The sequence below is a fragment of the Seriola lalandi genome, unplaced genomic scaffold (assembly GCF_002814215.2).
Source record: "Seriola lalandi dorsalis isolate HSWRI2012SDOR001 ecotype SW California unplaced genomic scaffold, Sedor1 jcf7180002054916, whole genome shotgun sequence".
In the NCBI taxonomy this organism is placed as follows: domain Eukaryota; kingdom Metazoa; phylum Chordata; class Actinopteri; order Carangiformes; family Carangidae; genus Seriola; species Seriola lalandi.
In genome coordinates this window covers 446811-472777 of record NW_019525468.1, presented here as the reverse complement: position 1 = coordinate 472777, position 25967 = coordinate 446811, and the positions used below count along the sequence as shown (strand labels likewise).

The window sequence follows — 25967 nt, the reverse complement described above, 5'->3', positions numbered from 1 at the left end:
ATGTGATTGAGGATGATTATGTGCATGCAGACAGTTTCTATCAGACTTCGTAGATCAAAGGGTTGCCCTCCCAGTACACACACACACACACACACACACACACACACACACTATCCTTTACACTACCCTCCTTATTCCTCTATCTCCCCCTCCAGTCTCTCCACCCTTTCAACAGGGCAATAGCATACTCTGTAATTTTTTCCAGATGTCGAGTACCTCCCTTCCTCTTTTCCTTGCTCTATTCCCTCCATTCTTAACTCTCACAGGGTCGACTGAAACCCTGAAAGTTCTCCTTTCCTCTCTCACCCTCTCTCTCCTCCTCTTCTGTCTGCTCCCAACCCACCCCCCGGCTTGTTCGACATGTTGGTCTTAAAGACAAAACGTGACCCCTGGAGGTCAGGCAAGAGAGGCTGCAGGTCTCCCAAAGCAGAAAGGAATGTTGCGCAAATGCATTTCCCACATTGCATGATGGCCTGTTGCAATCAGCCGTTTTGGTCCATGGTGCATTTCCAGAGTGCCAGCTGTTTATGACGTGCTCTTTTGATCTGATTTTGATGTGACTGTTATTATTTTTTATGCACAGTGATTTGTAGAGAACTGTCTTTCAGTTGCTGCAACTAGGACTCTGTCCCCTCCACTCATTCGCTCCATCTTGCCCTCCTTTTCTCCCTCCAGAGATGGGAACCAGCTGGGGGGAGTTGAGCAGGGGAGCTTTGGGAATGTGGAGGGTTGCAGGCATGGGGCCCAGGTGTTCCCTCCACTCTCTTTCTCTCATTCATATACATTTAGGTACACCTAAAATGTGGCTGCATCTTCTGTCTAACAGAGAGTCTTCAGTCTCAAGGCATGTCAGTGCAGTTGCGGACACGTGTTGCAGAGAGGGGATGGAGTCTCTTTCACCATCTCCCTCTAAGTGCATAAACACACTCACTCATCCACTCACAAACATACAGGCACACACACACCATTAATGTCTGTGAGCATGGACTAGAGCTATGATTCCTAACTCTAGCTAAAGCACTTAATGATCCCAGCAGCTGTTGCTCATGTAAACTCTCCCCACACACACACAAAGATACTCACATACACACACAATCCCACCTCCTCATTCCATCTTTCGTGCCGTTTGCTTTGTCTTCCCGCCCTTATCCCTGCATACTGATTAATTAAAGGCCCTAAAGAATACATCAAGTTATAGTTCACACATATACACATATACAGTACTTCTACACATGGCAATAATGCGCACATCCGCAAGTACATATTTTCACAAATGGACCCACACATGCTTTTTAACCCGGCCACACACATGGACAATGTGTTATTTGTTTGAACTATTTCCTATTGATTAGAGAACTGTAGGAGGGCTAATCTGAACAAAGATGCTGTTCATCTTCATTCATTGCAGGCCATCCATTACACTGATTACTATGATAAGCCCCTGATATGTGCTGGTTTCATGCAGTGTTATGTTACCAGGACGTGTCCCATACGGATTGTCTCTGTGATGCATGTTAGGCCCGCAGGGAATAAGTGATCCGCAGAGATCTCTGCATTCTGCGGTACAATAGGATGCACATGTTTCCACTAGCACAACTTCCTGCAAGTTTGTGACTGTGTGTGTGAGGCTCATTAGTTCCTACACTGTGAGTCCTGCTGTGTTTCTTTATTGGTGAATTTTTGTGTGTCTGTATGTGTGGTATACATGCTAAATGATCACTTCCAGTGTTTCACCCCCTGTGTCCTCTGTGCTTTTGTAGTCCTATGTGTAATTGTGTGCATGTTTGTGTGCATTATCTGTCATGTCATGCTTAATCACAGCATTCCAGCCATGGCTGAATGCTTTTAAATGTATTTATTTCAGTGAAGATCTGGATTAAGCAAGAGCTGCTGCACGCCACGAATAAGTAGGCTACATATCTCAAAATCTCAAACCTCAGTACCTCAGTGAAGCAGTACCTCAATACAAAATTGCTAAATTCAAAGTTTAGGTCTGGCATTCAGAAAGTGTCACAAATAAAATGTAGCTTATAGTAATAATATTCACAGAATATTTCATCATTAATGCACTAATCTAATCAGCATTTTTTACATCGTATGGTTCCATGTGTTTAAACTGGTCCATGCTTGTTTCAACTTCAAAGCAACATCAGTATGACTGTAACTGCTCTAAATCATCAAATAAATTCATTCATTCATCCACTCATTCATCAAGTTCCACTTACTCACTTGTTCTGGAGCTTTTGACTAAGTCACATTGTCATCATCAGCAGATGAAGTTTGTCATTTGGCATGTGGTGAGTCTGAAATTACTACCTATTTCCTTTATAGTGCACTATATTAACCCTCCACCATTTAATTTGAGTGTCCGAATTCTGAGTATTTAAATGTATCTACTATGTAGAGCCTTCAAAAATTTCACAATTTTCACTATTGCACACTGGAAAAAAGAGTGTACAGTTCATGGCCCGTGCACAGCTTTCTGCTCCCACAATGCAATGCTCCACGTTTTATTCAATACGAAAAATACAGAAGCACCCGGAGTAAAAGACACAATATCTCAGTTTTAATTATAGTATAGTAAAAATATAAATAGTTACAAAATGTAAATACTAAATTACTATGGAAAGTAAATGTATTTAGTTACTTTCTACCTCCTCTAAGGATACATTTAATGGAATATAAACCTGGCTCTATAGCCTCACCAGACACTGTTGTTTCAACACCTGGAGACTGCAGGAGAAAACTAACACTCCAAGACATCAGCTCATTTACATGCACACACACACACAAACTCACCTGCACTCGCTCTGGATATTCTTTATTTCATGCAGACATACTTATTAGCACACACAGAGACATTTGTCAGTCCCAAGGAACAGGCACATTAAGGTGGAGACAGATATACAAGCCCTTCTCTCTCTCTGTCTCCCTCTCGCTCAGTTTCTCTCTCTCTCCCTTCCCCTGATGGAATTACCTTTCCCCCATACACACTCTCTCTCTCTCTGCTGAGAGACTGAAATGTCATATGGCCGGCTGATTGGACAGTGAGAGGCCCGCTGAGAGGAGAGAGAGGTGATGAAAGGATGGGTCTGCAGCCTTTGTTGTGTGCAGGCACAGTGGCAGACAGCTCTTTGCGGGGTCCTCAATGCTGCTTATTGTGCCAAAGTCTATGTGAATCTGGGTCAAGTCCAGATCACTTTTCCTGCACAACAATCTCTGTCAACATCAGTTTAACATTGCACTCTCTCCCCCAGCTCCTCTGATCCCCGGCTCTCACTTTCCTCACACTGTTTTCTCTTTTCTTACCCTGTTTTCCATGTTTCATTCTATCTGTCCATCTCATTTCCACACTGCACTCTCGGGAATGGCTCCTTCACCCTCATCCTGCCCTAAATGTTAGTACATTAAAGTTAATCTCAAGTTATTTGTGATGCTACAGTGAAAGCGAATCCACACTGATGAAATCTTTTGTGTATTCTTTTCATCTCTGACACAGACCAGGCGACTGCCATAAAACAACTGGATTGGTCCCGCTGTGTCTGAGGCCAGATCTCTGAGTGTTTTCTCAATGTGTGTGTTCCTCAGAGAGAAGGAAAGAGAGAGACTAGAAAGACGGGGGGGGGGGGGGGGGAGAAGAGATTCAGAAATACTATAGAGAAATGGCCAGACAGGAAATGACCTCCCAGAGAGAGGGGGCTTCCCCAAGGGTTGTTATTTCTCTCTGTCTTTCTTTCTCTCACACACAGACACCCGCTCACACACCACCACAGCTATAATGGCTGACTATGATGTCTCCAAGTAGATATGCATGAGAATGAGGCCAATCCGGGAGTGCTGTAAATGCAATGAGCTACAGCAGCGGTGCATTAGCTGGGCTCTGGAAACCATTGTATCACTTGAATCTCAAGGGTGTTTGAAAAAGCACACGTGAAGTTTGAATGTGTGCTCGTGCATGAGTGTGTGACTTTGTGTACTTGAGTGAATCATGACTGCATTCTCTTCCCATGGTTGACATATCTCTATTCATCAACATTGACGTCACCCGTTGCAATTGAGAGTGTTTAAACATGCTAACAGCATCTATCTCTATAGTTCAAAATGATGAGAAACATGACAGTGAAGGCTGTGGAGGTACATGACACAGGAAAGGTTAGGAGCCATTGATTTAAGCTGTGTGTGTGCTATGTCAGTGGGTAAGCACTCTGCCTCCTGTGCTATAAATGTGCAGATGTCTTGGCAGTAACGTTGCATGCTTTTTACACTGCACTGGAACAGGAACCTTCATGTACACTGCAGAGCATCGTTCTCCAGTCTGCACAGTTCTGCACTCGGTCTTCACATGCTCCACTCACCCTGCGTTTATTTCCCCTCTTTTAAGTTGGAGATCTTTAACTCGGATTTTGGCACCTCTCCTCCTCAGTCTTAACACACGCTTGACGACCCGAATTCCTCATCCTCTAAATGTGAACCATCTGTGCTCCTGAAGGCCCCGGCGACACAGGGTGCGTTAATGAGAGAATAGTGAATTGTAGTTAAGCTGCATAATGATGGTGTTCCTACTGTACAGACTAGATGATGATGTGTTGATTGTTGCTTTACTTACTCACTTTGTGTATGCAGTGTCTGCACAGGGCAGACTGAATGTCCTCTGGGTCGTATAGCTGTTTACCAAACAGCTCTTTAATGAATCGTTTTTCATACATCATCAAAAGCACTGACAATCTGAATATAAGTGTTTTGTTAAACTTGTTTTATATTTGACTGGTTAGCTCCGCGTGCACCCTCCTGCCAGGGAATCCAAGACTTTGGGCTTCTCTTGGGATTCCGTGGGAAGGAAATCTTCCTGTCTGCTTTGTCCATACCAGGGATCCGATCCAGATCTCAGACCCCCGGTGGCTGCGGGGGCGCGCAGAAAACTCGGTCAAAGGGTTTCTCAATCTCTCTCGCCCTCCCTCTCTCACTGCAGACTCGTGTGTGTGTGTGTGTGTGTTTGATTACCTGCGTGCACGCGCAAAACTCTGGATCTCGTGCGTCAAGACTTGTGCACATCTGGTTTTGGCAGGGTCGCAGAGTTGCGGAGGAGGGACTACTTCACTCTGTGTGTGTGTGTGTGTGTGTGTGTGTGTGTGTGTGTGTGTGTGTGTGTGTGTGTGTGTGTGTGTGAGCACACTCTGCGCCTGAACTCTACTTTTTTTTCTGCAGAACTCTGTAATTCGCAGCAGATGACCACTTGGGGGGATGGAGGTTTTACTGGGGAGGTGAGCGTTTCCTCAGACAGCATCAGAGCGGCACTGCACAAATTAATTTGCTCTATACAAGATGCTACTCAATGATGTCGCCGCGTGCTTGATCAATACAGCATTTTTCTCTCCACCTTTCGCAGCAACAAGTGGATTATGGTCTCCAGCGTGAGTGAGGAGAGGGGCGACTGCACCTGAACAACACAAAGCGAATGCGGCGTCAGTCTCTGGCTGTGCCAGCCGCGCTGTGGGAATGGATACCTTCAATTTCCTGGCAGGACTATGTTTTTTCCTGCTGTCGCTCAATGGGTTCATCTCTTCCTCGCCGGCGACAAGCTTTTGTCCCGACCGCTGCGACTGTCAGCACCCGCAGCACCTAATGTGCACCAACCGCGGGTTGCGCACTTTGCCCAAACCCGCCATGCGGGTGCCCGAGGAGGTGCTGATCTTCAGCCTCGGGGGTAACTTCATCAGTAACATCTCTGCCTTCGACTTCACACGGTACAGTGGCCTTGTCAGGTTAAATTTACAGTACAATCAGATACAAACTATTCACCCCAAGGCATTTGAGAAACTTTCCAAGCTAGAAGAGCTCTACTTGGGACATAATCTTTTATCAAATGTACCTACTGGGACTTTACAACCCCTGAAGAAATTAACTATTCTCTATGGCAATAATAATAACATTAAGAAAATCACACCGGAGCTCTTTGCCAACTTGGATAATCTCGTTAAACTGCGCCTAGATGGCAACTCAATAGAAGTTCTGCAGGACTCTGTTTTTAAAAGTTTGACCAGTCTACATTATCTCCATCTGGAATCCAACCAACTGCAGCATATTCACAGAAACGCTTTTTCTAAACTCGCCAACCTGCGCTTTCTAAACCTGGCCCACAACAAGCAGTCAGCCGTGCGCAATGTCCTCACTTTTTCCCAACTCAAAGCTTTGACAACTTTGCTGCTGTCTGAAAATGAAATTCAATACATTGGGAACCATGTCTTCCAAAATCTGAAAAAGTTGTCCAAACTGTCCCTGAGCAACAACAGAATCTCTCGTCTTGACAGCGGGGTTCTGAAGGGGCTGTCGAGCCTCAGAGAGCTCCTGATTGACGGCAACGGACTGGAGGAAATCCCCGCTGGTCTCCTCGACCCTCTGCAGCGCATCGAGGAGCTCGACTTCAGCCGCAACCGGATTTCCAACGTGGACTCTTTGGCTTTTTCGCAACTTAAACATTTAAAGGTGCTGAGGCTGAAGAACAACTTTCTCACCAGCCTGTCTGGCGACATTTTTGCCCTCAACAACGTGCTTTACGACCTGGATCTCCATGGCAACAACTGGACGTGCGACTGTCGCCTGGAGGAGCTGAAGAGATGGATGACTGCTGCACATTCTCAGGGCAAATTGTTGACTGTTTTTGTGCAATGTCATTACCCTGCAACTCTGAGGGGAAAATATCTGGACTATGTGAACAGCTCCCAGCTGCAGCCCCTTGGGAACTGGACCCACTTGTGTAGTAGCCAAGCTGGGCCTGAGGAGAGCCGGGGAGGGGGTGTACTGGTAAAAGTGGAGGGGAAAGAGATAACGGATGCAATAAAGCAGGAGGAAAACGGTGGAGAAGGCCAGGTGGAAGAGACACAAACTGTATATTTAAGGCAGGGAAACATGGATGATGTCATGGTGAGGAAAGAGGCAGAAAAATGGAAAAGAGAGGGACAGGAAGAGGTGGGAATCCAGGGAGACGAGGGGGGTCCAGAGGTGGGAGAACCCTCTTCCTCACTGGAAAGAAAGAAACCAAGGAAGGAGTCGCTCAGTCCAAGGTCACGGCCTGCCGTAGAGGCAGCTGGGAAACGTGCCAAAGGCAGACGGAGGTCGAATGTAATTTCTAGAACGGATCCACCAGCCATTTCCACACCAAGTCACAGAAACTCCACTGATTCAAACACAGAGCTCACTGCAACTCCTTCTGCGCAGTCAGGAGAAAAGTTTGATCTTCTGACGTCAGATCAGGAGGAGGCCTTACCTGTAATCACAGATCCATGCGTATTCAACCGCCATTTCATCACCAATGTTTCAGTGGATCAAGTGACATCTAGTACTGTCACCGTCTACTGGACTACAAGGGATCATCACCGCTACACACCAGGACCTGGGCCAGGCCTGGATGAAGTCCACTACCGGATTCTGTTTGACCGGTTTGGGGCTCCAGAGCGTTTCCCCCGTTATGTTTATGCCCGCGGTACAGCTCGCTCTGTAACCCTTCGAGAACTCAGCTCAGACTTAACCTACATCGTCTGCGTGGAGGGAGTAGTCGGAGGATCTGTCTGCCAAGTCGCCCCTCGTGACCACTGCGCAGGACTGATCACGCTCCCCGAGGTGTTCAGTCGTGGGGGCACGCTGACCTCTGACCTCCAGCTGGTGACGGTGGCGACACTGGCCGGGAACGCTGTGCTGCTGCTCGTCATTGGTGGAGTCTGGCTGGGGCGGAGCTTGAAGAGGAGGTTGCAGAGGAGGAAGTCGGCCGTGCACGTGCGCCACATGTACTCCACCAGGCGGCCTTTTCGTCCCAATGTGGCGACGGCCTCCGTGTCCACTGACTTCACCAGCTACCAGAGCAGTCGTCCAGCACGACTTGCACCGCTCGAGGAGGGGGATCTCATAGAGTTCCCTTGTGACCGCTTTCTGGACAGCAGTGCTCGCAGAGACAGTGACATGCAGAGATTCTCTGACTAGGACAATAAAATGTCTGAAAATGTTGACACTGTGCAACAGAACAGTATGTGAATTGGTTTGTGCTGCAACCTTTAGTCATGCCTTTAGAGTACAGAAAGAACTCTCAGTTGACACAGTGCAGTGTCGCATTAAAAACATTGGTGTGTTTGTGGCTATGAACAAACCAAGTCAACAGCCCCACAATTTTGAGCTCGGTTTTTTCATTTGAACCACAAGAAAACTGTTTAAGTGACAACAGAACAGCTGAGCTCATCGGGGCCTTTTCGGAAACCAGAGGAAGTCCAATCCCTCTGACTTCCTCTTCTTGCTTTGTGTCCTTCCTTCTTTCATTTCCGCGCACCTGTGAGTGTTTCTAAATGTGTGATTTGTTGTGAGCGCAAGTGTGTACGCATGAATGATGGACCACTGATTTCAACTATGGTGCTAATATTGAGTTCACAGACATCATATTGTCTCATATTTGTACAGTATGTAATGATGGCTGCTGGTTGGCAGGAAAACAAAAATCACTTGTTTTGTATCACATCTATCATGTTTTATACTTTTATATGGAACTTTGTATCATTTTGCATTACATGAAGTAAAATCCCCAACAATGTGATTGATTTGTCATTTGAGTGTCTATATATATATCTGTGGCTCAAATATCTTTTACGCAATCCACTGATTACGGAAAGCACCAGGGGATTATGATTCTAGGAATAGGGGAATATATAGAGTACTCTATATATTTGTATATAAAAATACATACACAAGGATTATTTGTATTAACCTATTGAACCCCAGGTTGTGTTTTTGCCCCCTTTATTTTTGCTGTTATAATACAGTCATTATATGCCTCAGCCAAGCAGGCAAGATGTTCATATTTTCAGCATATTAATACTGGCTATAGTATTAGTTATTCCTCTGCAACTGATATTTAGTGCTTTAGAAGGAGACCTAAACAGTTTGTGAGTGTGGGGAAGATAATAGCATATGTATGTTAGAGAAGTAAGTGTGTGTGTGCATGTGCATCCATGCTTTCGTATGCGTGTCAGAATGGGATCTGGCAATAGTTAAGCAGTCTCTTTGTTTGGGTAGACAGGGTGGAGTGCCTCCCACACTTAGTTCAAATCACGTTACACACTCTCACAAGCACGCATGCACACACTCATGCGTGCACACATGCAGCAAAAAAATTTTCATATCGTCAGACAAGATCTCATAATCATCATAGCAGTTTTAACATCAAGGTGTCGAAAGTAATATTCTGCACCACAGCTGGTTATTTATGAAAATGACGTTCTGCAGTTTGGGACACTTTCTTTTCCTCATGATGAATACAGTCAAATTCAACTTTTAAATGAATAAGGAAAAGCCCATTTCAGCTGCTTCTTTGTATGTTTTATATTGAGAAATAATAGTATTGGCCAAGCATCAAACACGGTGTGATCTGCTTTGCTGACGTTATCGTGGTCAACCACCACTAACAAAACCAGTCACTAGATGGCAGACTAGACCATACTGTATGTACAGAATCACACTGATAATCTCATGGCTCACAACTGCTGGTTTACTGTGTCCACACAATTTCTGAGAGATTCTATATCATAAAGATTTCACAAGAAAATACCAGAATAAGTGTTTTTATTTTAGCATTTGATTTACAGCGATTGTCAACATCTTTACAGTACAAAAAGTGTAATTTAAGTGTAAATTAAATTAATTTGACATGGATTTAGACATGAGGTGCAGTTTATAGTTATTTAGTGTTTTAGGGCAGTTGTGTGTAATAACAAAAAAAAGGAGGCCATAAAATGAAAACCTGTACAATCATGTTTTAAATGGCTTTTCAGAGACAGAGTTTGACAGGGTTTGACTTCAAATCTTAAAATAAACGTTTTTGTCTTTAATTGTGTGTAGAAAAACACCTAGTTTTCAAAGAGAAGGGATAAGGTGTGCCCCTGCAGCTGCTCAGTTAAAAATATAAACTAATATATAGGCTTTGTTTGTTTTGAATTAGTGCAAGATAAAAGAGCAAGAGAAGACTGAAACGATGAGTTATGATGGTCTGTGTGCATAGTCAGTGGGTAGCAGGCAACGCTCAGATTGCTGTGAACAGAAACAGACATTTTCTGAACAAACACAGAATCGAGTAGCCATGTAACGTCACAGTTTCTCACAAGGCTTTTGGAAAAGGACATTTTTGCACCTGTTATGGAAATGAAACTAGGCGTATCCTCTCCAACCAGAAAAGATGAGAATACCTCAGTGTTCACATGGATTTATAAAGTTGTCTATCCAGTTTAGTATTTCATCTACAACGTAAAGAGACATGGATCCACAGTTTGGTGAGACTTTAGTGTAGTTATGACAGAAAGATATTTCAGTCTGGTTGGATTCAGCCATTCAGTCCCAGCCCCTCCCCTACATGATGAGAGCTAGCGTCCAGGCTGGGGGTCGTGGCTTGTGTCGCCTGCAGCTGTTGAGGAGGTGGAGATGCTGTTGTGTTGGATGGCCTGCAGATGAGACCCAGGACCTACAGGGGTGGGACTTCCTCCTGGGCTCACCCCTGCAGCTGGACACAGAGACAGCTGTCAATCAAAGTCACTGATCCTGTGTGGATTGTCCATACTGTGATTTGGGTTTGTGTGCATGTGGTTTTATATGAGCAACAAATGAATGAAAACCCGTTACAGTTGAGATTAAAGGAAAATATCTCTTTTATTTTAACAAATTAATACTGTACATACAGGTAAAAAGACGACAATAGAAATATATGAATATAACACATGCCAATATTGCATCCGTTTTTGTTCTCCAAAGCTCAACACTTAAAACATAATGGCTGCTTTCCATTTAAGCCACAAGGTGCAGTAATTTTTCAGTATCTTTTATTTTTGATTAGTTACAGGTTCAGTTATTGTTGAACATCAACTTCAGCCTGACTCGAGTGCAAGATGGGCATGGTCTGCATTTTGTTCCATGCTAGCTTCATGCAAGGCAAAACAGCCAGTGCAAGAACAGCACTGCACTCCAGGGTATTTTAAACACCATCAAGGTCTGGTTCATTAAATGAGAATGAAAATGAAAAATATATTCCTTTGAATGGTGAGTGCAGTGCTTCCCCCTGATTGGTTCTCCACAGGAATAAAAGTGCATGTACTAATAGACTGTGGGGATAAAAGCAGAGTTTTGACTCTTAAGTGCTGTTTAGTTGCATGTGGTAAGATAGAGTTTAAGGTTCCTGTGTGTAGAGGGTCGGTTTGTTATAACAAGACAACAGGTAACCATGGGGTATTCCCTTATGTGCACAAATAAGGTATAATGTATCTGAATTATACCCTCAGTGGTGGATGGAGATGATTGGTGTCAGGCGTCTGGAAAAGCTGGTGATATTTCTAGCGAGGGGTACAGGGTATGGGGGTTTTACTCACTGGGGTACCCCTGTGCCTCTCTCTGCCGGGCGGTGACAGGACAGTCCTTGTGGGTGAGCAGAATCTGCTTCAGCTGACCCACCTCCGACCTCAATGACGTCACCTCGTTCTGGGAACACATAGAGAAATGCTAAGTATCCTTGAAGTGTGGATTGTGTTTGTGTGTGAGTACTTGTCTGTGTACAAAGCGTGTCCCACCTGCAGCTGCAGGTTTGTGTGCGTCAGCTCCTCAGCTTTCTTCTCCAGCGACGACACCCACAGCTTTCTCTTCTGTCGGCAGCGGGTGGCTGCAGCCCGATTACGTTCCAGAAACTTCTGCCTGCGTTCGTCAGGGTCCTGCTCTGCCGTCCTCCTGCGGCGGTTGCTGCCTCCTCCTCCTGTCCCACCACCACTGCAGCTACCACCTGCCTGCATGGCATGCTGGGAATGGGAAGGTTGCGAGGGCTGCATTTGTTGTGCAACTGGTGATAACTGCAAATAACAACAACAAAAAAAACATTTTCAAATTAACCATTGTGCCTGAATGCAGAAATATGAGGTCAGGTGTTACTTGTACCATTACCAAGCAGCAACCTCCAGGCCTTACAAATGAAGCCAACACAGAAGTATGAAAAACTGCAGTAACTTGAATGGCCACTTGAGACCCATAAACTCCCATTTTAAAATGCCCAACTATACAGCAAAAAACATGTATACACCCTAGAGCAAAAAATGGTTTTGGTCTCTATAGTGAATTTCCCCCCTTATGACAACTGTACGGGTGGTGAATTCTTATAAAAAGTTTAAAGTTGAAAAGTTATGAAAGCATAGTTATGTGGCCGTGGCTGCTTTGAGTGGGTGACGCAACTGTTGGCAAGCCGTTCGGTGTCTAGCTGCTAGATTTTTCATGCAAATATCAGACAAATAATATGGCTTGTTGTGCAGTTAATTGATTAACAGGATGTGGAGAAGTCTCTGTTCCTGTTCTTTAAGGTGAGTGAAATTCTAGTATTATTTTATTCATATGTTAGCATTAAGTAGCAGGTATCCGTGTCTGCACTCGCTATGCCTAGCTTGTTAGCTTAGCTTGTTAACTAGCTAATTAGCAAGCAAATGAATTGGCCTTGAGTTAGCCTTCAGCCAAGACACCCAGCTGTGCTAACTATGCCACAGTTGTTAAATCGGCATGCATTGAAGTCTTGGCTCTACATATGCCCCACCTCTTTGCCCATCTTTGGATAAGCTGAACGTTAGGCAGTATCTGTCACTGCCAAGATGGCCATGGCGGAGCAGCCCATTTTGAGCTTGAAAACCACTTGTCAGAGACCTATGGGTGACGTCACGGAGGCTACGTCCATCTTTACGTGCAGTCTATGACCATCATTAAAATAATCAGTAAATGTGAAGCACCGTACCTGTGCTGGAACAGGCAGTGGAGGTGCAGGAGGTGAGGCCTGGTGCAGGTGTGAAGGTGGTGATTGGTGAGCCTGAGTGTGCGGTACATTCCCTGACTGGTGAAGCTGGTGGCTGTGCGAGCTTCCCAGGTGCTGTGGAGGAGGGGCATGACATCGCTGTTGGAAGGGGAGGGGTGGAGCCGGAAGCTGTGGATGATGAGGATGGTGATGAGGATGATGGTGGTGTTGTAGTGGAGGTGCCTGGTGGCGCTGTGACATCATCTCCATCATATGACCCATGGATGAAACAGGGTTGTTAATGGCGACCATTCCTGGGTGATGCTGTTGGAAATGATGGCCCAGTGTCTGTTTGGATCTCTGAGTGGAGATAGTAAGATAAAAAAAAATGAAAGGGACTTAATTTGTGCTCACTTTTCTTCCATATCTATACATTATATAGAGAAAGTATATATTTGATGCACTGTGCAAAGCTTTTGAAGTTAAAGAAAACATCAAATAGCGACAGCAGTTATGTAGAGTGTCCAGCTGATGTAGTGCATATTATAACGCTGAGCACCTTAAATGAGCTTTGAATTTCAACACGTGCAGCCATCTGGACAATCACTAAAACCAAGGTACAACATGCAAACATTCAGTTCTCCACTCTGATATATATGAGAAACTCGGGTAGGAGGAGCCCACCCTTGGAAATGGGTAGAAAGAATATAGAAAGACAAGTGATTGCATCTGATTTTGCAGCTTTGAGAAGGTTTTGCACTCCAGGTCCCTCCAGCACTTTAAGTTGCTTGAAGTCTTCTCTAATCCACATTCTTTACATATGCTTGCACTTAACTTACTTAATATTGTTAGTTGTTTCTCTTCAGTGTAAATCTACTATATTTCTGTTTATATATAACATGCCTTTCCCAAATTTCCCAGTGCATGCTGGGATAATTAGAGCCTAGCCTCCGGTAATACTGAATAGAAGCTGGCTGTTGCAAATGATTCCTAGAGTATTATTTATGGCAAGAAAAATTTGTATGGTAAACATAACTTTAAGGATTTTTTGTCTTAATGAATTTAAGACGACTTTGGTATTTTATAAAAGTATTGTTTGTATAATCAAGCATCTTAATACGTATAACTTGCTCTAGAAAATTATGGAAATTGAGAAAATGAAACAGTTTCCAGAAGTGTATTGGTGTGAACTCAATTTTATATTTCTTTAACCCCAGTTCAGCAAATTAAAAAATAGCAACACAAAACACATATTAAAAAACTGCCTTAGTACTCTCATTATGTTCCACAAAGCATTATCATATGTGATATGATGATATGTTTTAAACAAAGCACTGTATATGAGGAGCTTGTGATTCCACGGAAACATTTTACATCTCCATGTCATTGTGGGTAGAGTGTCTTTGACCCCCAGGAACCAGCTAAATTCGTAACAGCAGATAATCTCCCAACTTGAGTCACTTCAGGTCAAACAAGCCCAAGTAGCCAAACCTTAAATGTAGATCCCCACAGCATCCTCGCAAAATGTCTAGAAATGAATAAACTGGACACTAACTAATTGCTCTCAGTCAAAATCTCCGCCATTTCTCCTAATCGCCCACAACACAACCGTGAAGACAACTGTGGATGAGATGGATAATTTGTTCTTGTAAATGCAGCCGTCTGCAGCTTGATACCTTCACACTTTATCATTCCCATGTATCATCTGACTAAACACACTGTAAGAGCTAAATTAAACCTCATCTCACCTTTCTCCTACACTCAGCAGAGGAGAGGGAGAGAGGGAGAGGTCATGTTTGGAGCATGACATCACCCCCCCTCTCTGGCAATATTGCTATCTGCTCCCAGTTACACAATATTTCTTTAAGAGAAGAAGCTGCTGAGTTTTTTTTTCCTCTCTCGCGCAACCATTCAGCGACGAAAAAAGGGAGCACATTTAGCGGCTGCCAAGGATGAGGTCACTGAGCTGTCTATGCCAGCTTTACCAGCCAGCCAGCCAGCCAGCCAGGAAGCCATTCAAACACACACACACACACACACACGCTCAGCCACACACACTGAACAGGACGGGACACAAGTATTTCTTCTCTGTTTACTACATAGAAACACCCTGACACTGGGGCTGGTGATTACATCATGGATCGCCTTGGCCTGGATGACACACCACACTGATATTTCTGTCAGGAGGGATCAGTGAATGAAGACATGAAACTGTACGTGATACACTGATCCACTTGTCAAATGTTTACTTTTCGACTTGAGCTGAGTGTGGAGTTACTATACAGCAGAGGTTAATATATCTCCTGTGGTTTTACAGAAGCAGAGTCTTGTTTCACACCTTGAAATGCAAAACACAACACCCGATGAGACTAAATTACTATAAAATAGAATAAAGTTAGTCTGGAGAAGTGTGTGTGTGTGTGTGTGTGTGCGTGTGTGTGTGTGTGTGTGTGTGTGTGTGTGTGTGTGTGAGAGAGTGTGTGAGTGTGTGTGCGTGCGTGCGGGCGTGCCTGCGTGCGTGCGTGCGTGCGTGTGATTGAGAGAGAACAAGAGATGAAGAGAGGTTCAGATTTGAACCCGTGACCTGAGTGGCTCTGAAACCTGAAACCACTTTTCATCTGCCACTCTATATACAAGCTCTTCACATGGAGTCATAACCTGTGAGAGTGTGTTTATGTATATATGTGTGTGTGTGTGTGTGTGTCTGTGTGTGTGTGTGTGTGTGAGAGAGAGAGTGCTTGTGTGGACACAGGGTGATTTCACAGTTTTCCCTTTGAAGTTGCTTTTGATAGCACATATATATTTAACAATTCATAGTACATGCACCTAGAAAGAGGAAATGTAAAATTTACACGGGAAGAGATTGAGGGCATGTTGACACAAGGTAAATAAAACAACCAAGAAAGTCAGGGAGAGCATGTAGATTGTGACTTCCTGTGCTCTGTATGTGTGTGTGTGTGTGTGTGTGTGTGTGTGTTAAAAGTGTAGAATTACCCTTTGTTTCCTGCCTATCCTAATTAGAAAAGAATAAGCCAAAGACAGAATGTGCGTGTGTTTAATTTTATACAAGTACTAAATTGGTTTTGCCACTTATAGGACCTTTATTGAAAAATCATATTAAATTATGAGCCATCCAGTGAAAGGAGGTGAAATCATAAAAAGTTACAGGAAAAGTTTGACATTTCAGTGAAAACATTTATTCACTTGCTGGCAGAGAGTTAGATGAGAAGGTCAATACTACTTTCAAATATTAAGATACAGCCAGCAGCCAGTTAGCTTAGCTTAACATAAAGACTCGAAACAGGGGAACAGTGAGATAGTTAGACAGTTAGACAGATATGAACAGCTAGCCTATTAATATCTTATCTTTTATTGGTTTAATCTGTACAAAAACCAAAATGTATAAACAACAGTTCACCATTTTATGAAGGGTTATGTGTCGGACTATGTCAGGGCCTCCTCTAAAATGGCAAATTGTAATTTTTACATTTTTAAATTTCATTTTCTACACATTTTTACTTTTGTATGGATTAAACCAATAAAATATAACTGTACTAACTAATAAAGTTTGTGTGCTTTAGAGATGCATGTAGGCTGGTATTGTTAGCACTGGGCAGAGCTAAACTAGCTGTTTCCCTTTTGTCATCAACTTGCTGCAAAGCAAACGTGCATTTCCCAAAATATTGAACTGTTCGTTTAATAATGCAAAGCTACAAAATCATCTTTATGACAAAAACAAAGGCGTTAGTATCACTTTACAAAAAGCCAGTAGTAATTTATGGTATGCTCATACAGACTCTATAATGTGTTATTACCAGAGGGGAAAGGAATAATCCACAGAGACAGGAAGAAAATATCTGAGCTGGTCAGTACCTGAGGCGAGGAACAGGAGGGGTTGTGTACAGGACCTGGTATACCCATTAGACAAGACATCTGCTTCTCTAGCTGAAGAGGAAAAAAATTGTCATAAAAATAACCTTTCAACCGTGACAAGAAAAAGCATCAGCACCTACATAACCTCAAGTAAAAAGAGCTCCCCACAAGGTCACATCCATCTGGAGTTTGACACTTTTGATTAATTTATCCAGTAGAGTGAAGTTCATTTTTCTGTCAGCCATGAATATTTCTAACTCGGGGGATCTTGACCACTTTGGCCACTATACCTGCATCTATAAATCATTATGCATATCTACCCTATAACAACACAACTCAACCCATTAAATACCTCAACAAACCCCAATGATATATTTAAACTTTTACCACATTACTACATAGAATCAAAGAAGAACTGCATAGTTGGAACAAACTCATACTCTCTCTAATTGGCTATATATCCACTGTTAAAATGAAGATTGTCCCAAAAATAAATTATCTGTTTGCCATGACCGCTGTTCATCCTCCCCTGGGCTGGTTCTCCTCTCTAAATTCAGCAGTCAATACACTTTACTGGAAAGGCAAAAGGAGGGCTTGATGCTCCAAATTTTTTACCACTACTTCCTCTCCCACCAGCTTCAGTATATCCGACACTGGACAAACAACTCCAATTCTGCATGACTTGATACTGACCAGACCATCTGTAAAGATCTCCCCATTCAGCATATTGCATTCATAGATAAATCAGTTAAAACCCGCAGCTGCTTCAAAGTTAACACTATAAATACCACTCTCACTGCCTGGTGAAAAGCGAATGACATATACCTCAAACTATCTCCCTCTACTCTCACTCCTATCTGGCATAACCTGAAGTTTAAAATCAATAAGGAACCTGTCAACAACGGAGAGGAATAACCAGCCTGGAGCACCTTTCCAGTGGCAATTATTTTGTGACCTTTGATCTTCTCAAACAAACATACAACTTACCCTAACTCTGTCACTACCAGTACATACAGTTGAAATAAACCATAAAAAAGAAAAATTGATGTCCATAACTCATAAACTCAGAGACTCATTTCGCACCAAAAATCCAACTAACTCAACGTCCTACACAGAGTACACACCATTACTCACAAAATGTCCCATACGGGCCTCACAGACAGCAACACCTGCACACACTCTCCCACTGTAATAGACAACCACTTCCATTCGTTATGGCTCTGCATTGGACAGTTTTGGTCTTTGGTCAGAACAATCTGACTCCATCCTTAACACCTGGTCTACTTCCTACCCTCACTCAGATCTCTTCAACCCTCATATGACAACTCAAAATACCAAAATAACCCACAATATTCTGGCTCTTTTTTTCTTTCTTTCTTTTATTTATTGTTATTAATGTTCTAATGTCTGTGTGCTTGTATTTTTGTTTTGTTAAATCCTTTGTTTTGAGAAGAAAATGAAGAAAAAAATCATTATGCATACGTGTCTAAATGCGACTGCATGTGAGTAACCGGCCTCTCATACTTACAGTCATGTGCTGAGCAGATGCCCCTTGCATGGCGGGGTCTGGCAGGGTGCCAGGTAAAGAGGCTGGCAGCGGTTGTCTGTGTCTGTTCCGCATGTGGAGGAGGGAGGACAGTGGCCCGGGAACTGGGCTGTGGTCAGCCAGAGAGAGAGAGAGAGAGAGAGAAAGAGAGAGGGACAGGTCATGCCAGGGAGCTATCCACAGCTAAAGTTTCACTAATCCAGGTTCAGAGAGAGGTGCAAATTGAAACATTTATAGCTGGGTTTTAATGACAGATGAGACTGAGATAAATGGATATGAAAAAAAAAAAGTCGGTGTGGGTTTTGTTTAATATCCACTAGAACAAACTGGCTTAAATTAAAAGGTTGGTTTACCGACATTATTTAAAAAAATGTAACCTCAAACTTACCTTTACCTTACCAATCTAGTTTTTTTTTGTTTTTTTTTACTGTGAACAGTTTTCAAAGGAACTACTTTTTAGCACAAAAATTGTTCCCAAGAATTCTATTGTTCTGTGAATTATCTTCTAATTGGAGGTCAATTATTGGGCTACTTTTATAACGATTGGACGTATTTGAGGTACTGAATGGGCTGTTTAATGTCAGTCAAATCTAAAAATACTGGGTGGAAGAAGTAAGTGTAAATATCTCAAAAATGTGGGCACAAAATTGAAACTACCGGGCTGCAAACCTCCATAAGAGAGTGAGAAAATATGCGGTTTTGTTATCTGGTGAACCAATACTTCTAGGCAGTCTGGTGAAAACATGAGAACAAAATGTAAATGTTATTGTATGTGAGTAAAAAGGTGTAAACAGAAGTTTGAAGTGAAGCAATGACAAGGGAAACTATGATGAGGTGAAAATAGTGAAAGAAAACAGAGAGAAGGAAAAAAAGAGTGACAGCTTGAGAGGGAGGAGAGAAGCTAAGGGATCACAGCGGGGGATGCAGAGACCCAGGGTGCCATGTGCTGACCTAACTGCTCTGGCTCGCAGCCAATCGGACAGCGTGGGCCTCCGTGGCCGCGCTGAGGTCATCGGTAATGATGTCATCACTGAATCTGGGCTATGCGGCCCGTTTAACATACAACACAGTACAGACAAACCAAAACAACATTTCCTAACGTAACCACAACAGTTTCACCGGGCCTACAGCCAGACACTCAGAGACCAGGTTGCTATGGAAACCGGTGGTAAACACAAGGGGAAACAGTCAGACAGCCGATCCATGGTTCATTTAGTAACACTTAGCTGGTTTCACTGACTAACATGTCTGTCTGGATACAGCTGGCACTGATTTACTGTAGCATGATCGACTGTCAGATCTCTCACTGTCCTGTCACGTCCTGGCTGGTCCTGGACAGATGTTTGGGCCTTATTATGTCACTGACTTACTTATGGTACCTTGACTCATCTAATCAACTGCAGAGATGTGACAGAGGCTGGGTTTATCTGCAGTATGTGTTTAAAGCAGAAATCAGTAATAGGTTTGTTGGAGGGAGATACAAAGTCTTTTATTTTTGTAACACTGAGATTTGGGAAAAGTTCAAAATTCCTTCTTAGCCTTTAAGGCATTAAGAACAGTCTCATAAATGTTAGGCATCCTGGTGGGATTTAAAGTGCTGACCATGTAACCGCAGTCACCCAGTTTGAATCCGACTGGAGACCTTTGTTGCATGATTGCCCATCTCCTCCTCCCATCATTTCCTGTCAGTCACCACTTTATATTTTCCAATGAAGAAATAAAATGCCCCAAAAAGCATTTGAAAAAAAAAACATAAACGCTGTCAAAAAAGAAAATGTGAAAAAGTGTAATTTAATTTATTCATCGATGACTAGGCATTTGACTCAGCACTACAAAAACTACAAAACCTTAACTGAACAAAATTTACATTTAAATGTTTCTGCAAGAAAAAGTGCATTTGACATATTTAAAATTACAATTAGCAAAAGAATTTGAAATGGCAGTGATTATAGACATGCTGCAAGATGCTTCAGTCTAAGTGTAAGCACTGACTTTGATGTTTTGATTTAAGGGAACACCACATTTTGAGAAAATATAATGAGGGAAAAACAGTTCATTCTGGGGTTTTCATTCATTTATATATGATTATAATTGGAAAACATGTTGTCATTGCAGTCTTACACAGAATTTCAGATATCTATGAATTATGGAATTTGCAAATTTGTCAGATTCAAAATTTTGAAATGTGTTAATGTTCCAAATGTGATCTATATTAAAGCAATGGTGTTCATTTTTACACTGCATGATTAAAGAGCAGCTTGTATTATCAATTACAATTTTCCAGCCTATTTTCATTGCCTGAAGGTATATGGAATTTTATTACATTCTATTAATTGAATAAATTTAAATTTGACATGGGCAGTGTCTAACAAAACACTTTTTCTGATTAAAGAGTAGGCCATGATTAAATTTGCTGTGAAAATTTACACTAAACCCACAGTATATGTCTGTATAATCTAATATTCAGATGACTGAGTGTCTACTGCAGTTCACAAATCCACAAAATTGAACTGTCAGGAAGAGTGGAAGCAGCTGCTGGGAGCTGGTCAGATGAAAGACAGGAACTCCTCTAATCTGTCTCTTGAACTGGGTGATAACCAAGGAGCCTGGAAGCTGCCCAGACACTGAGAGAGAGAGACTTTGAGTCTTAAAAGACATAACAGAGGCAGCAGTCGGGTGGTAGGGTGGGTAGTGTCAGTGGGTTTGAGTGGGTGTTACGCAGTGGCTCTCCATCTCTTTTGCTATTACTTTGTTCTCTCAGTAAATTGATGTTTGATTTTTTTCCCCCCTTTTTCTCTCAGTTCATTAGTGCAGTGATAAATTATGCAGGGGGGAAATGCCAGTCTGTGCCAGACAGAATGAGTTATAATACGTCCAAAACAGGATGGGCGAGACAGGGTGAAGGGAGGGAAGAAAGAGTGAGAAAAGGCAACATTAAAAGGAAATATGTGTATATGGGATGCGATGCTGCATGTATGGATAGATGAAGTAAGATCTATGTGTGTGTGTGTGTGTGTGTGTGTGTGTGTGTGTGTGTGTGTGTGTGTGTGTGTGTGTGTGTGTCTGTGTGTGTGTGTGTGTGTCTGTGTGTTTGGGTGATTGCATGCATGAAGGTATGTATGTATGCACCCTTACTCATACTCACCCTGAGTGTGTGAGCGTGGAAGGAGCCTGGTTGATGACTGATCCAGACTGGGAGGAGGGCAAAGTTTGCTGGGCAGCCAGGCTGCAGCTTGGGCCCACCATCGGGCCATGGGACTGGGGATGCTGCAGGGGATGGGTCTGGGGATGGTGCAGCGGTGGCTGGGGATGTGGGTGCTGAGGCTGGGGTGGGTGCTGGAGCTGAAGCTGGGGTTTGAGCTGGTGCTGGTTCATACAGGGCGGCCCATTATGGGTAAGCGTCTGTGGGGAGAAGCGGGAGCGACAAACAGCTGGGACCATTTTTTGAACGCTGAGGGAAGTCTCCATTTTCAATCTGTGTGCGTTTTTGTGATCTGAGGTGATTTTGAATTGTGCATGCATGCATAAATTTTTTTAAGGTGTGTGTGTCTGCATGTGCTTGTGTGTTTGATGTCTAGCTGTTTCATTTGCAGAGGAGAATGTGATCGCGCGGTGTGTCTTTCCTTGCAGCAGGTCAGATATCTGCAGTCACCTAATTGGGTCTGACTGCTTTTATCTCCCTCATGCTCAAGTGTCACTCAAAACACAAACCTTACAGTCTTGACAAACACCTAGCAGTAATAAGGGACAAGTCTGTGTATGTCTAACCACAGCCAGAGGTGAGAAATTCTGCTTAATTTTGCTTCATATTTTCTTGTAAATTTACCTGTTTGCTCTTTTCCTCTTCTTGTGCTTGAAGAAACTCTTCCTCTATCTCCTTGAACAGACCAACCTCTTCACAGTTCTGTAAAAATCGGGTTGGCGTCGGTGTCTGGTCTGGAAGCATTAGATACAAATGCACACACACAAAAAGGTTTAAAGAGACAGGTTACAAAAAATGAGCAGACATTAATTTATCGCTGCCCTATTGCCACAATAGCCTCTCTTATTTTAGCTTATTTGCTTCCTAAATCAACTATCGCTGAGATTTGCGATGCCAAGTGGAGAAACAAATCAGCTCTCAGCCGCACTCTCTCTCTCTCGCTCACTTGCTGTCTCTGTCTGTGATAACATCAGTCTGTCTCTCTGCGCCGTCTAAACATGCAGGGGTCAAAGGTCAGCTGGGTTCTTTGTTTTGACATAAGATTTCCTGCAGGAGGTGTGACAGGCTGCAGGACAGAAACACAGAGAGAAAAGACGCAGAGAGAGTCTGCAGAGGTAAGATGTCATGCTGATGTTTATGTCCCGACAGACAGCTGTTTCTATGGTTACAGACAGTGTTCCGACCATGAGACTAGTGAAAGGATCATGGTGGTACAATACAGAAATACTTGGATAGTAAAGCTACTTGTCATGCATCTATTGTGCATCCTTCATTAGCTTGTAGATGCTTTTATATTTACAACCTTAATGCTGTGACATACCTCTACATTAGTATATTGAAGCAAAAACATGTCTCAAATCACTGGCTACAAGATTATTCATTTTGCCTTTAAATAACTCCAAATTTGTTTTATTTAATCTCTCAGTGGAGAAACAACCACAGCATTATCAATAATGCATTGTTACATTCAGTACTGACTATGGTTTTTGAGTTTTTGAAAGCAATTTTTTCCCAAATTTGTATTTTTTCAATCACAAAAAGCATTTCGATTCAAGACACAAAATCACTCCCCTAAATCCCATGATAATTAAATTCTCATTGGGTTAGCAGCCCTTTAAAACAAGATGACACCTCTCTGTTCACTTGTTGGAAAAAAATAAGCCTTGAAAGAAAAGGGAGGAGATGAAAAACTTGTAAATCTCTTAAAGAAGAAGAGAGGTTATATATATATATATATACAGTATAGATATAATTTTAAAGTTTCTGTGCAACTGTAATATAGAGATTAAATCATTAGTGGATTAATCAGTTAGTTGATCAACAAAGGTACATTTTTTCAGTAATTTTTCAAGCAAAAATGCAAAACATTTTCTGGGTCCTGTCTCCTAAATGTGAGTATTTGCTGCTTTTCCTTGTTGTACTATGATATGATAGTAAATTGAACATATTTGGATTTTGGACTATTGTTTGGACAAAAAAAGGGTATCTGAGTGGAAACTTTAATCCCCTTTTTTTCTATTTTCTGACATTTTTCAGACATTTTTTTTTACCTTATCTTTCCTTGAATAATCTAATTCATTCATTCAAACGCTGTTGCACACAACAACAAATTAGGATTTGGTGCTAGTTGGTAAAGTCTCCCTGCTCAGAAATACATGGTTACATCCGTGCTATCCTCCCAGTAGATTGTCTCCTGCTTCCCTTATTTTTGCCTGTAAAATATTTAAGAAGACCCCCTCCCCATTTTTTTTTAAATCAAGGTGGGTCTTCAATGATGCCATTATCAGTATGTTCGGTCTAATCTGATGGCGGCGTATTCTATACATGTTGCAACACGAGCAGCTCTGTTTCACAGCACAGACTATGTGAGGGAAGTAAGCGTGTATCAAGCTTATCTGATTTCATACTGTATAACGTGGCATCATAATTTTTTCATCAAGCACTGATCCTGAACAGAGGTCACAACACACACATGCAGCCAGACAACAGCTGAACAGAGTAACATATAGCATGTCTGGTGAAAAAAAAAAAGGGCAAAGCTTATTTGTTGTTACGGGAAGATCAGGGGGAAAGCTGCTAATTAAAAGCAAAATACCCCCAGAGGATCGGAGAAACCACACACACACAAAACCCATGAAGTGAAAGCCAGTGTGATGTTGAACACCGGTGGATGTGGGAGGAATGGTTCTGTGCTAGTCTCACCTGTAAAAGCTGTGTCCGTTTTGATGGCGGGGAACTTGAGGGTCATCTCATGCTTGTGTCTGTGGATGATCAGGTGCTCCTCTAACTGGAAGCGCTGCAGCACACCGACAGAGTGAGAAAGATATGAAGAGATGCGTGCAGCTGTACGACATGACACATGGGAGGGGATGCTCAGTTAAATCAGCTGATGCCTCTTGGCTAACTCATCAGTCATGATCATATATAAATATGATTTTTTTATCCCTTGTATTTTTTTCTAATTCTTATTTTTACTATTATTATAATAATTTAATTCTTTATCCTTCAGTAGACTTTTTGGCAAAGCCTCAATGGTATGCCAGCGTACATTTTAATGCACATATTTAATGATCATGTGACAAATAAAAGATTTATTCTTAGATCATAAAAAATCCTATAATTATCAGCCTGGGAGTATTTGCCCACTCTTTTTTCCCAGCATACAGAGAACAAGACCAATTGAACTCACATAATTACATACTGTTCACTTATAGTTTCCATAATTAATAACCATGTGATAATATAATATCTACAACATTAAAGCATTTTATTTAACTTACATTTACTTTTTTTTATTCTGTCAAGATCAATATAATAATATACATTATTTTTCTTTAGGATTTGTAGCCTTTAATAGGTCTACTGTATCCAACTGACCTGAGAGCAGCCTGGGGCGCCACACACATAAGGCCTGTCCTGTTTGTCATTCATGTCATCCACAAGCCTAGAAAACAGGAGAAGAAAGAACAACATATTAACCTGCAGCATCATCATACTGTCTCAGGGTACAGTAACTGTATGATGACTTCATTTAGCAGGTGGCCTGCAGTTCTCCATTTTATATTTCTGTTTACACAGAGACACTTTCCTCAGATAAATCACACAACAAGCTTGTACAATACAGTTATCCTCCTATTATCACATCTTGCAGTGGAAGCAATGTGTAATGAGGTAAATGCCACAGATGATGGATGTTTCACCCTGAGACACAAAATTATCTCAGGGAAAATGATCCCTTTGGTGCCAGCTGTATACTGAAGGTAGTCATTTTTATTAGGACAAGCACTATAATACATACAATTTGTTTGTGTTTTGCTAACTATTCATTACTCATTACTAATAACATGTAAGCACCAAAGGGCATCAAAGTCTTACAGCATCACAGCATTTAAAGTGCTAAGTGTAGTGCAATTGTTTCAGCCTACAATTAGGCTTTCATCGGGGGACATCAGTTAATAATACGAGTGTGATGAAAGGCTGCATACTCGCATACATATAAATCAAGTCACCATAGGATAAAAATATCAGCACAAACGCAGAATACAGCACATAAATGAACCCGTTTGCAGCGCACTAACCCAGGCTTGACCCAGCCAGCTATTCAGTGAGGATATTAAGCCAGTGATGGGGGGTAATTATGACTTATTTGAAGTGCTACTGCTGCTGGCCCTTCATTTTCCACTGAGTGCAAAGGAAGAAGCCTCCAACTCCCTGACCTCAGGCATTCCTCTGAGCTGCATGTCATCAACTAAGATTCACACACTTGTAGTAAGACGGAGAGGTCATTGGGTCATCCACAACCTTTCATCCTCTTCGCTCCAGCAAGGAGGAAGAACAAGAAGAAGTGTCTTTTTGGGTGGAGATACTGGTTTGGAGAAATGTATTGGATACATATTCACAGGTACACATGCGCGCTGAAACTTTGAGTTTGCGTGAGCAAAGAGAGACCTGAGAAGACAGCAAAGTGGGTCCTGATGTTATGGGAAAGAGTGAGAGCTAAAGAGAGGAGAGAGGGGGCAAGAGTACATGCTTCCATAAGAAATGGAAAGTGTGTGTGTGTGGGG

General features: G+C 42.4%; 2 protein-coding genes across 6 annotated transcripts in view; one reads left to right on the top strand and one right to left on the bottom strand.

Moving 5' to 3' along the window:
• Positions 1-5118: 5118 nt before the first annotated feature.
• Positions 5119-8101, top strand: tril (TLR4 interactor with leucine-rich repeats). Its single transcript, XM_023431062.2, has one exon. It carries the CDS (start codon positions 5497-5499, stop codon positions 7972-7974), a length of 2478 nt encoding a protein of 825 aa, XP_023286830.1. The 5' UTR covers positions 5119-5496; the 3' UTR covers positions 7975-8101.
• Positions 8102-9521: 1420 nt separating this feature from the next.
• LOC111673321 (cyclic AMP-responsive element-binding protein 5-like) overlaps positions 9522-25967 on the bottom strand; it is a 17879-nt gene continuing 1433 nt past the window's right edge. For 3 of the 5 annotated variants that reach the window (XM_023431063.2, XM_023431065.2, XM_023431064.2), the window contains exons 2-11: positions 24781-24847; positions 24106-24199; positions 22027-22136; positions 21346-21602; positions 18183-18309; positions 16655-16726; positions 12785-13141; positions 11589-11861; positions 11391-11499; positions 9523-10531 (exon numbers count right to left, since the gene is read on the bottom strand). In XM_023431063.2, coding sequence (XP_023286831.1) covers positions 10395-10531; positions 11391-11499; positions 11589-11861; positions 12785-13141; positions 16655-16726; positions 18183-18309; positions 21346-21602; positions 22027-22136; positions 24106-24199; positions 24781-24834 — 1590 coding nt within the window. In that variant the 5' untranslated portion in view covers positions 24835-24847 and the 3' untranslated portion in view covers positions 9523-10394. Of the gene's footprint in view, positions 10532-11390; positions 11500-11588; positions 11862-12784; positions 13142-16654; positions 16727-18182; positions 18310-21345; positions 21603-22026; positions 22137-24105; positions 24247-24780; positions 24848-25967 lie in introns of all 5 variants that reach the window. The other 2 variants (XM_023431068.2, XM_023431067.2) reach the window with 2 other exon arrangements.